Source organism: Panthera tigris, chromosome A1 (genome assembly GCF_018350195.1).
Source record: "Panthera tigris isolate Pti1 chromosome A1, P.tigris_Pti1_mat1.1, whole genome shotgun sequence".
Lineage (NCBI taxonomy): Eukaryota > Metazoa > Chordata > Mammalia > Carnivora > Felidae > Panthera > Panthera tigris.
The window spans coordinates 50,600,819-50,613,087 of NC_056660.1; the positions used below are offsets into that span (position 1 = coordinate 50,600,819).

General features: G+C 42.2%; 1 protein-coding gene across 2 annotated transcripts; it reads left to right on the top strand.

Moving 5' to 3' along the window:
• The first annotated feature begins 424 nt into the window (after positions 1-424).
• CLN5 (CLN5 intracellular trafficking protein) lies at positions 425-11,148 on the top strand. Of its 2 annotated transcripts, none has more exons than XM_042978554.1 (4): positions 425-1,097; positions 4,953-5,118; positions 5,751-6,021; positions 9,091-11,148. In XM_042978554.1, exons 1-4 carry the CDS (start codon positions 631-633, stop codon positions 9,600-9,602), a joined length of 1,416 nt encoding a protein of 471 aa, XP_042834488.1. In that variant the 5' UTR covers positions 425-630; the 3' UTR covers positions 9,603-11,148. The 2 variants fall into 2 exon arrangements, with proteins under 2 accessions (XP_042834488.1, XP_042834493.1); XM_042978559.1 differs by having other exon boundaries at positions 431-1,097; positions 5,796-6,021.
• Positions 11,149-12,269: the final 1,121 nt, after the last annotated feature.

The window sequence follows — 12,269 nt, forward strand, 5'->3', positions numbered from 1 at the left end:
TCTCTGTTCACGTGGTAGAGCCCAACAAGGAAGACCATCTGGGGATAAGGGGCCGAGGGCATTACCGAGCATTTAGGGGTACCTGGGTGGCTCAGTTGGTTAAGCATCTGACTCTTGATTTCGGCTCAGGTCATGATTTCCCGGTTTGTGAGAGGAAGTCCTGCACTGGGCTCTGTGCTGACAGCGTGGAGCCTGCTTGGAATTCTCTTACCTCTCTTTGCCCCTCTCCTGCTTGCACATGCTCGCTCTCTCAAAATAAATAAATTAAAGCATTTAGAGTAGTATTATGGGCTGTATATAGTAAGTGCTGGCCATTGTTCTCACTGGCTTAAGACGGGGGGGGGGGGGGGGGAGAGGGGTGGGACCAGTCATTCCTCCATTATTGTCTTCCTCACTGCACCACCACCTCCAAATAATGATTCTTATACTCAAATGTTTGTTGTCACCTAGTCTGGGCCCTGTGTGGCAGCGTAAGAGTTCCGTGCTAGAGAAGCCAAAGGAAGAGCCCAAAGTTGGATTGGTTTCTTGGTTTGGTTTGGTTTGGCTGGTAGTTACTGCGCAGAGGTCAGAAAACAGCTCCAAACACGCGGTGATCTCTACACAGACGCGGGGCCAGAAGAACAAGGCATTATGAGTCAGTTTCAGAAAAAGGAGGCCCCACGGCGCGGATGGAGTGCGCCAGGGTGCCGGGCCCCAGCGCCGCGGCACGGTCTGCCGAAGGCAGGGGAAATGGCTGCACTGCGGGGCTCCAGTGCCTCACCCCCAGGCAGGCGCCCCGCGCCGCAGTCTCCGGTCAGGGAGAGGGCGGGACCCGGCCGACCAAAGTGGCCCAGTCCAGGGGTCACACGGCTCGCGGGGGGCGGGGTTCCGCGCGCATGCTCAGCTCGCGGGCCCTTCGCGTCGCCGGGCTCGGGAGGCGCCGGAAGCACCGGGAGCCGCCACATGGCGCAGGCGGGGAGCGCTGGCCGGGGGGCCGCGGAGCAGAAGCCCGCGGGCGCGGCCCCGGGGTGCGCGCTTTGGCGCTGGGCCCTGGGGCTGCTGTGGCTGGCGTTGGCCGCGGCGGGCTCCTCCCGGCGCCAGTGGCCCGTGCCCTACAAGTGAGTGCGCGCGGCGCGCGGGCGTGGCGGGGCGGACGCGCGCACTGGCGGGGCGGGGTGCCGGGGTCGGGAGGCGGAGGCGGCGCTCGCGGCGCGGTGGAGGACCCAGTTGAGAGCGCTGGGCTCTCAGCTGTTCGCTGCGCGTCGCCCAGGCCCTTTCTTCCTCTTGGGACACTTGAACTGCTTTCTAGGTGGCTTAGGCTCAGGGCAGGCCGGAGTCATGGAAGAAACGGGAGTAATGTAATTTTATTTGAGTGACTTCTAGATGCAAGTAATCAACTCTTTGAATGGTTTGAGGAGACCTTGAATATCGTGCTTATTACTTGACGTCATGCATGTCATTAGTTATCACGAGTACGTACCCATTGGCACAATATACAACATGACCTACTGGTCTTGGTTCTCTGGGAATTTCCATTTTTAGCCGTAAAAGTCACGCGTCCTGGGAATTCCCCGCTCCCTTTGTCCGGGGCTCACCGGAAGGGTTGGTGACCTCGTGTGTCCCCCATTTTCAGTCTGGGTGTAGGATGTGGTCTTAAGACGAGGACAGAGACTGCACATCTGTGGAGCTGATTGGAGCCTTTGACCTAGAAGAGTATCTACGCGGCCTTAGATGTTCAGGTGGCTAAACAGAAAGAAAACACGCTGCTAACATCAAGCAGGCGAAAGGCCAACAGATTTTGAAAACACGGCTATTTCGGATGACAAAATAGTGAGCGGGGAGGCAGGATAACCTAGTGGTCAGGAATGAGTACTGGGTTCCAGTCAAATCAGGCACCACCAGCACTAGCTTTTGAAATTGGCAACGTGATTCAGTGTCTCTGTGCCCATGTGACCTGCCCTAGAAAGTAGGAGTGGATGGGGCGCCTTGATGGCTCAGTCCTCAGGCTTCCGATTTTGGTTCAGGCCATGATCTCAGTGTCTGTGAGTTCAAGGCCTGCGCGTGGGGACTCTGTGCTGACAGCCTGGAGCCTGCTTCAGATTCTGTGTCTCCCTCTCTCTCTGCCCCTCCCTGGCTCACACTCTGTCTCTCTCTCCTTAAAAAATAAATAAACATTAAAAAATATATATATTTTTTTAAAGAAAGTAGGAATGGTAACAGCATTTCCCCCAGGCTTGTTAGAGGATTAAATCTAATAAATGTCAGCTATTGTCAAGCGTGGATAGGAGTGTATTCTGTTCACTGGAATGGTTTGCACCACTTCCTTGTTTTGCTTGGTATATATGAAAAGAGAAGTTTGGGTTTTCTTGAAAAGAAAAAGTTAATAAAACGTTCATAAGAAGTAAAATTAAATGTTCAGTAAAATAAGGAAGGGATTGTAAATGCAAAACTACTTGATTTATAGTTAGGGCAAGGTATTGACGATACCTTAGGGTTTCTATAAAAGTTTTAAGTATTAAGTACCTGTCCTCATTTAGTCTTCTCAACTGAATATAATAAAATTTAACTTTATTAAGTTATGCTTTTGAAATTACCTTTGACCTAAAAGATTTTGCTTCAAGCAAGTGAAAACTAAATAGTTACGTGTTTAAACAACCCGTTGAGCATCTATAAAAACAAGGAAGTATGTGTAAGTTTCATAAACATTGGGGGGTTGTTAATACTCTTGGCTAACATCAAGATATTAATTTCTTAAAATAGAATTTTTTGTTGATGTGTTAAGACTGTAAAAAAATAGATCTGCCTAAAATTTTAGAGATCCATGGTGCCTAGAAGATAGATAGAAGCAGTGTCTTTCTTTCTTCCGTCTTTCTCTTGCCAAATATGGAAGGTGACCAGTAAGTGTCTGTTGAGCCGACTTCAGCAGTAGTCCCTCCTCTCCTCTTACTGCCTTGGCTCTCTCTGGGGGCCTTCTCTTCTTGTTACATTATTGCTATAACCTCCTAATTGACCTCTGCCTTAATTTCGCTTCTCTCACAGCTCTCCTGTAACTCATACAAATAAGGTTTGTTTCCTAGCAAATTCAGTCATATCAGGTCTGCTACTTAAAATCCTTTAAGCTCACTCTTGGGCTCAGCCCTCACGGGCTGTAGGAGTCCCGTGGTGCGGTTCACACTGCATCAGTGCAAAATGACAGTCCCTGCCTGTCTCTCCTACCTTGAAGCCTGAATTCCAGCATTATTTACCTACTGTCTTATAAGCCTTAATATTGTCCCTTTTATGTCCTAACCATCGAAAGTATTTTAAAAGCCTAAGCCAGATCTTCATCCCTTTCTTTGCTCTTCTCACCCCCACCCATTCCACATCAGGTAAAAGTGATTTCTCTCTTTTTTGTGCCCATAGGACTTTGTATATTTCTTTAGCACTCACCACACTGCGCCATACTACTTATTTAATGTCTTCCCAGTCCCCACCTAAATGTCCTTGAGGAAAGGAACATCATTTTAATTTTGTTTCCCTCCTTCCTAGTATAGTGTCCTACATATAGTAGATCCTTAGTAAATATCTATTGATCGCTGGCTATTTTTTTTTTAATTTTAATTTTTTTTTAACGTTCATTCATTTTTGAGAGACAGAGAGAGCAGGGGAGGGGCAGAGAAAGAGAGGGAGACACAGAATCTGAATCAGGCTCCAGGCTTCAAGCTGTCAACACAGACACAGGGCTCAAACCCACAAACCACAAGATCATGACCTGAGCCAAAGTTGGACACTTAACCAACTGAGCCACCCAGGTGCCCCAATTTTTTTTTTTTATTTTAAACTCTAATTGGCTTTATTAAATGATTCACGAATTGGGCAGCATTCCATCTAGCAAATAGAGGGACACTCCTGTCGGTTAATTTTTTTTTATGTTTATTTATTTTGAGGGAAAGAGAGAATCCCAAGAAGGCTCTGCACTCTCAATGCAGAGTCAGACATGGGGCTCAAACCCAGGAACTATGAGATCATACCTGAGCTGAAATCAAGAATCAGACACTTGGGGCGCCTGGGTGGCTCAGTCAGCTAAGCATTCGACTTCGGCTCGGGTCATGATCTCATGGTTTGTGAGTTCGAACCCCACTTCAGGCTCTGTGCTGATAGCACTGTGCTGATAGCACTGAGCCTGGAACCCACATCAAGTTCTGTGTCTCCCTCTCTCTGCCCCTCCCCTGTTCGTTCTCTCTCTCTCTCAAATATAAATAAACATTAAAAAAAAAAAAAAGAATCAGACACTTAACTGAGCCACCCAGGCACCCCCTGTTGGTTAATTCTTAAGAAAATAGAAAATATAGTGGGGCGCCTGGGTGGTGGCTCAATCGCTTAAGCATCTGACTTCAGCTCAAGTCATGATCTCACAGGTGATGAGTTCGAGCCCCATGTTGGGCTCTGTGCTGACAGCTCAGAGCCTGGAGCTTGGTTCAGATTCTGTGTCTCCCTGTCTCTCTGCCCCTCCCCTGCTCGTGCTTCTGTCTCTCTCTGTCTTAAAAATAAATAAACATTAATAAACATTAAAAAAATAAAATAGAAAATATATTCTATTTAATCATAATTATTTTGAAATAATCTTAACATGTGGATTGTTTGCGAAATTAAATGTCATTTGAAAAATATTCCTTTATTCAGTGAATGTTTGTCTATAAATAATTGTGGACCTATAGACATTCTAAGATATGGCCCCTGTGTTCAAAATTCTCACAATGAGAGCAGATAACAGGGAAGCATGCCTTTATCAAAGTGCTTGTAATATATCATTTGCTATTAAAGACTTCGTCGGAGTTGTTGACAGAACAACAAAATGTTTAAACACTATAACCTTTGAATGTTTTCTCTGAAATTGTTATTGATGGTGATACTAAAATCTGGATTCTAAAATGTGCAAGAAGAACCAAATTCCTGTTGGAATCTAAGTTTGTGGTTTCTTTTTTCTTTATTAGACGCTTTTCCTTCCGCCCAGAACCAGATCCTTATTGTCAAGCTAAATACACTTTCTGTCCAACCGGCTCACCTATCCCAATTATGAAAGATGATGATGTCATTGAAGTCTTTCGGTTACAAGCCCCAGTATGGGAATTTAAATATGGGAATCTCCTGGGACACCTGGTAAGGCTGCATCTTGATCTTGTAACTTTGGTTAATTAAATTATTTATTAAGTGGATTTGAGGGAATAATCGCTGTTCAAAGGGCTGATTTTAGATCATGTATAATTGCTGTTCCTCTTGGCGTATTTAAAATGAGTAGTCAAAAAATATTATCATGTTTTGTGATTCTGACAGTAACAAATGCAGTTGCTTTAATCTCTTTTTAATAATCGGATTCCATACCCAACTCCTGTACCTAGCTCCTGGAAAGTAAGAAAGGAGGAGGCGCCCAGCGGAACGGGCAAGGCAGGCAGGAGACGCTTCATTTCCAGTCCCTGCTATACACATTTTCCTGGCTTAGCTCACCAGTTGAGCCTCTGTCACCCTGTGAAGCGTGTAGACTTCCTGAGCCTGTGGCTCAGGAAATGGAGCTTCTCCAACCCATTTTAAAGTGGAAAGAAATTAAGAGTGTGTCCATATAGCATATCTGAGATAAGCAGCAATGGTCAAAACCAGAGTGGAAGAGGGCCTGGAATTGGAGGAGCCACAGAGTGGACACAAGAATAGCAACATGGAAGAGGAACAGCTGAGTCGTTCTACTTGATATACAGTTGTGACATATTACGTTTTCTCCCATCTGGCTCCTGGACCAGTGGTTACTTCACAGATGCTTTCATACACGTATGGTCTTTACACAGAAAATTATGCATGATGCCATTGGATTCAAGAGTACTTTAACTGGCCAGAACTACACAATGGAATGGTACGAACTTTTCCAACTTGGAAATTGCACATTTCCCCATCTCCGACCTGAAATGAATGCCCCTTTCTGGTGTAATCAAGGAGCTGCATGCTTTTTTGAAGGAATTGATGATATTCACTGGAAGGAAAATGGGACATTAGTTCAAGTAGCAACTATACCAGGTAAGTTTCAAAAATACGGCATTTGTTTGATGATTACATCGATATCCAAATGAAAAAAATTGCTTTCCTTGAGGCATTTCGGTCATGTTCTACTCTTTAGAGGTCAGTTTACAAAATGTACTTCTGGAAGCAGAAAGGTTTGATCCAAACTATTACTCATGCAAAACGTTACCTTTAGTTTTCTTTTTTTAATGTTTATTTATTTTTGAGAGAGAGAGAGAGAGCGTGAGAAGGGGAGGGGCAGAGAGAGAGGGAGATACAGAATCTGAAGCAGGCTCCAGGCTCTGAACTGTCAACAGAGCCCGATGTGCGGCTTGAACTCACAGACTGCAAGATCATGATCTGAGCCGAAGTCAGATGCTCAACTGACTGGCCACCCAGGCTCCCTGCAAAACGTCACCTTTAGGTGATGAGTAGTGTATCTCCTCTATTCCATAGTGAAAAATGAAATGGTAAAATGTTTTCTGCAGTTGAATTGGACTTTCTAAATAAATATGTGGAAGAAAATCCACAAAATGCCTGTGAAAATATTTGATCAAAGGACCTGTAAAATGTATCTGGAAAAAGACTTTGAGTGATGACAAAATGTTTTTATGTCAAGAAATAATAACAGCTACCACTCATGGGGACTTACTCTGGGTCCAGCAGTGTTCCGAGTGCTTTACCTATATCATGTCATTTATCATCACAACAACCCCCTGAGATAGTTACTGTTATTTTCCTCATTTTACAGATGGCTAAAGTGAGGCACAAAGTGGTTAAAATCACACAACCAAGAAGTAGGTGGGACCCTAACTCTGGCAGTGAAGCTTTATTGGCCATTTTCTTAACTACTTCTCTACATTGCTTCCCAAAACGCATACAATCTTAGCATTTGAGGCTCCTTGAGCAATCAAAATACTTTATCTTTGAGATTTTCTGTTCTTTTGGATGTATTGGAAAGTTGCTGAAACACTTAGAATTTTGCTGCATGTGTTGCATTGTTGGTTAATGCTAAAGAAAGGAGTTCAGAACTTTTATCAGAAACTGGTATGTGACCTTGGGTCATATTTTTACTTTGACTCATTACGTCATGTGTAGAACGGGGATGAGACTGCCATTGCATTCTGGAGGTAGGGAGCTTGCCCATATGATTTAGAGAGCTCTGCATTATAATTGTTGTTCTCCAAGAAAGTGGAAATATCTGAAATGAAAGCACTGTTTGTGATAAGAATTATTCAGTGAGCCAAAGACCTTGAGGAAGTTATCAAGCTTTCCACTTGGATAGCCCTTTACAAAGCATTTTGGAGCATGTTATCTCACAGCTCAGTGGGGAGGAGAAAACACTCTTCTTCCTTTTAAAAATAAGGATTTGAGGGTCAGCCAGGTAGCATGACTTGCCAGTCACAGATCTGGATGCAGAACCAGGAATAGCATTGTGTCTTAAATGTAATCTGGGGATCTTTTAACTCTACACCATGCTGTTTTCTAATCTTCCTTCCTTCTTTCTAATTAATATGCCCCAAACCATCCCAAGCAGTATCAAAGCCCGTTTCTCTTTTAACAGTGCTCAGTGTGATACTTTTTTTTTTTCATCCCAGGCCAGTTCACATTGCTCTTTTCTCCTTGTCCACCTATTTCATTATCTGAAAACTCTTCCTTCTGACATCAGTATATGATATGAACAAGTGATCACTATTTCATGTAAAATAGTACTAATATGCTAGTACTTAAATCTTTCAAGTTTTCCGTCTGCTTTGTGATTAATCCTGTTCATTGACATTTTCTCATGTTACAGAATAGTGTTTTGAAGTATTCTCTCTTAATTACAGCAGTAACTTTTTAAGGTTGAAGAACACTAAGAACAGTATCTCCAGTTCTAAGAAAACAAGCTTTAAGGGCGCCTGGGTGGCTCCATCTGTTAAGCAACTGACTTCAGCTCAGGTCACGATCTTGTGGTTCGAGCCCCACATCGGGCTCTGTGCTGACAGCTCAGATCCTGGAGCCTGCTTTGGGTTCTGGTCTCCCTCTCTCCCTCTTTCTCTGCCCCTCAACTGCTCATGCTGTCTCTTTTTCTCAAAAATAAATAAACAACAACAACAACAAAAAGAAAACAAGCTTTATATTATTCCACAGTTTTAATTCTAAAAAATTGATAAAGGCAGCCGCTGTATTCATTTTATAGGACATGAAATATTGATTTCATGGACTCAAGTTGGAGCACTTAAGAAAGGTTCACATAAATGGTGACAAATTGAAATGCTGTAGTGAAGCTCTATTAGGCACTGTAAATGCCCAGATGAGGTTGTAACCATGCAAAGTATGGTGTTTTGTTAACATTTGGAGAGATTCCTTTGGTCGGGTACAAGGTCGTAGGAGAGTGTGAGCTGTTCCGGAGTCTGTAATAGGCCACGAACGTGGCCGAAAACATTTCCAGTTTAGTTGATTCATTGGGAGAATTTGTATGGTTAGTGGGAAGGTTGTGAGCAGAATCCGAACAGTTACAAGTACAAAAAGAAAAAGGAAATACCAGATATTCAGGGTGGACAGGGTGTGGTACTTTCTCTTGTAACATTAGTAGGTCAGCCTTCTAAAGTAGCTGTTCCTCCGGCTGCCGTTCGTACTGTACATATGCAATGGTTTGTGACAGAAAAGCCCTGCGTTTCACCCTCCTCCATTCTTACACTGCCTTTGCCCCACTCACTTTTCCCTCTACCCACAATTTTTCCTTGTTTTCTTTCTTTACCTTTGAATCCAAGATTTGTTGGGTGGGGTAAAGAGGGCTTCTGCATGTCTATGATTTTGCTTTTATTTATAGCTTAAATGATTACAGAATTGGTATGTAAGACTTGATACCCCTATTATATCTAAGGTTTACAATTCAGAAATACCTTGTGCTTTGAAAAATGGAATGAAAATTGGCTAAGCTTGGATTCCTATTGTGAGTACAGGTTTGGAACTGATATTACAAATAATTTAATAATTTAATATTATTTATTCATGACCTTAATCAGGTTAGAACATTTGACATAAGACTAATGATTGGCTTTGATGTTCACATAGGAAATTTTTTTTTTTTTTTTTAACTAGGAAACACATTTAACAAGATGGCAAAGTGGGTAAAATGGGACAATGAAACAGGGATTTATTATGAGACATGGACCGTCCAGGCCAGCCCAGAAAAGGGGGCGGAGACATGGTTTGAATCCTACGACTGTTCCAAATTTGTGTTAAGGACGTATAACAAGTTGGCTGAACTTGGAGCAGAGTTCAAGAAGATAGAAACCAACTACACAAGAATATTTCTTTACAGTGGAGAGCCTACTTACTTGGGAAATGAAACGTCTATTTTTGGGCCAACAGGAAATCAGACTCTTGCTTTAGCCGTAAAAAGGTTTTATTACCCCTTCAAACCACATTCAGCAACTAAAGAATTTCTGTTCAGTCTCTTGCAAATTTTTGATGCAGTGATTATACACAGACAGTTCTATTTGTTTTATAATTTTGAATATTGGTTTTTACCTATGAAATTCCCTTTTATTAAAATAACATATGAAGAAATCCCTTTACCTAACAGAAACAACACACTCTCTGGTTTATAAAATTTTAATTCTTCTGCTTTTTTTTTTTTTTCCTCCTGTCACCAGCATATATGTTTTTCAGGTAGTGGTTTTACGTTCATGGATTTTCTTAGGCCCTTCTTCCTTGGAGCAGAAAGATAGAATGTACTTGGGCAGAACTGCAGCGTATCATCTCAGGACCTTTTTTGGAGAGGAGCTGAAACTCATTGCATTAGCCTAAGTGAGCCCATTAGGTGATCTTGATTTCAAACTCCAAGCCTTTGTTAAAATGAATTACAGTTCATATCAGATACATAGGATCTTTGAACCCCATATTTTTTAATTGTGGATATGGTGTGCCCAGATTTAAAAATACCCTCAGTGACATTTTCATGGTGGGGGCTACTTTTCTCTGGTACAGTGACACTTTTTCATTTAAGTACTTTTTGATGGTTTAGACTGACTTTGCAACTTTTGTAACTTTGGGGACCAGGCCTAGTAGTTTGATTTTGTTCTTTTACTTAAAGACTAATTTGGATACCATGGCTGGAGTGGTTTTGCTTCCAGGTGTGGTAAAAAGTGTTAAAGAGCACAAGTTCCTAGCTAGCATTTTAGAACTAGCCAGTAACTGGCATTTTGTGATGTAGGCAGCTTAGCATTTCTGAACCTTAGTATCCTTATCTCTAAGAGGAGTCATCCGTCAGGATTGTTGTAAAAATTGAAGCCATGTATGTTTGGCATAGGAAAGTTACAGAAAATGGTAGCTACAATGATGAATCCAAGAACAAACTGCCGTCCTTGATCTGGCTTAATGTGGTTTACATGCCAACCTTTCCTGGGTTTTATAGTAATAATCTAAACTTTGAGCTGACAGCTTTAATGCTTCTGCAGTTGTTTAAGCACATTGGGACATGGAAGTATCTGACTGCAGACACATCTGGGTAAATAGGCACCATATGACTCCTTTACTGCTTCATGTAGTCCTTCCACCCTAGTAGAGGTGCCAGCTCAGTAGGAGGGTACACTTCTCAGGGGACAGGTCTTTGTCAAGGGTCTCCAAGTAGCTGTGCTTCCATTTAGGGCCATCAAACAAGGTTTCAGGGTCCTTTAAATGCCTAATGACCAACTGAACACGGTCTATTCATGGAAAAAAAGGCGAGTCAGTAAGATGACGAAGCAGAGACCATCTGTTTAATATGTAAACTATGTTGTTCAGTTTCTACCAACATTTGAGTGTCTCCTGAGGGGTTAGTACATTGAGTTCTCCTACAAAGCCTAAACACAGGTATTATTTACCTGATCAAATGAGTAAATTGGGGCTTAGAAAGTCTAAATGACCTTTCCAGGGCTACCCTGCTATTGGTAATGGAGCCACATCTTGAACCAGTTCTGACTGGATGGGATACACGATCAAGCAAGGTTTCATTGTCAGAGTGTAGTCCTCAGACCCATGCCTGTACCATAAGTTACTAACACCACAGGTTGCTGGTCAAGCACAGATACTGGTGGGAAACTTCTTTTAAAGTAATTTTGTTTTTGTTGAATCTAATAAAAAAATGGGGCTTGTATTTTTGTATGTGTTTTTATTTCATTTGTCAAGGACTTCACTTTTATTGTCTTTTTCAAAACTATAGGCACTGCAACAGTCTGAAAATAAAAACCCAGCCCTTTACCACAGATAGCTTGAGAAGCACTGGATTATCGTGCCTACTGCACAGAGGCAAAGCCAGGCTGAAATACATAAGGAGAACTTTACTTCACTGCCTCCCATTTAGCCTTTGTATTCCTGTCAATAGTGTAAACACTAATTATTTTGCCTCTTTAACTTGCTGGTTGTCTTCAGAATGTCACAAACTTGGATCTTTGCGTTATCACCACCTAGTGGCTAAAATCAGGCAATGCCAACTTCTCCTGGATTCTTAAAATTGATCTGGGAAAACAGAATTTTGGGTTTTCTAGAACTGCATTGGGGTAACATGCAAGAACTCTTGTGCCACATCTGTGTTAACTGTAAAGCACAGAATCTGGTTCTGTAGCAAAGACAAATGAGGACACCTGGATGTGGAGCCTGAATTTTAAAGCAAGATTCTAAACAGTTAACATTTAAAAAGTAGTAAAGATTTTTCAGTTCCTATGAATATTAACAAATGAAGAAATTTTGTGAAAGTAATAGACTCAGGTGACTATAAAATAGAACAAAATTCATATTGAGTACTTAAGAGTTTATCAAACTTGTCAACTGTACTTAAAAGGTGAAGTAGGGCTTTTGGAGTAGAGATGATTCAAGAACATGCTTTCAAAATGGTAATTGAGAAGCCAAAATATGGCCAGGCAGGAATTTGCCAATTCTACCGTATAACTTAAATGTGATTTATATTTTTCTGTTATAAATGTATAAAATTTACTCTCTAAGAAACCATTGTGTTGGAAGTTTGAATTAGGGCTTTATTTTTTTTTCAAAATTTTTTAACATTTATTTATTTTTGAGATAGAGACAGAGCATGAACAGGGGAGGGTCAGAGAGAGAGGGAGACCCAGATCTGAAACAGGCTCCAGGCTCTGAGCTGTCAGCACAGAGCCCAACACAGGGCTCAAACCCACGGACCACGAGATCACGAACTGAGCTGAAGTCAGAGGCTTAACCAACTGAGCCACCCAGGCGCCCCTTGAATCAGGGCTTTAAATATGTCCTCACTTACTAATTCTGGC

Excerpts from the sequence above, each read along its gene's own strand:
- CLN5 (XM_042978554.1), top strand. The coding sequence starts at position 631 with ATGAGTCAGTTTCAGAAAAAGGAGGCCCCACGGCGCGGATGGAGTGCG. Across the intron at positions 5,119-5,750 it reads GGAATCTCCTGGGACACCTG|TGGTTACTTCACAGATGCTT; the intron begins GTAAGGCTGCAT and ends CTCCTGGACCAG. Across the intron at positions 6,022-9,090 it reads TCAAGTAGCAACTATACCAG|GAAACACATTTAACAAGATG; the intron begins GTAAGTTTCAAA and ends TTTTTTAACTAG.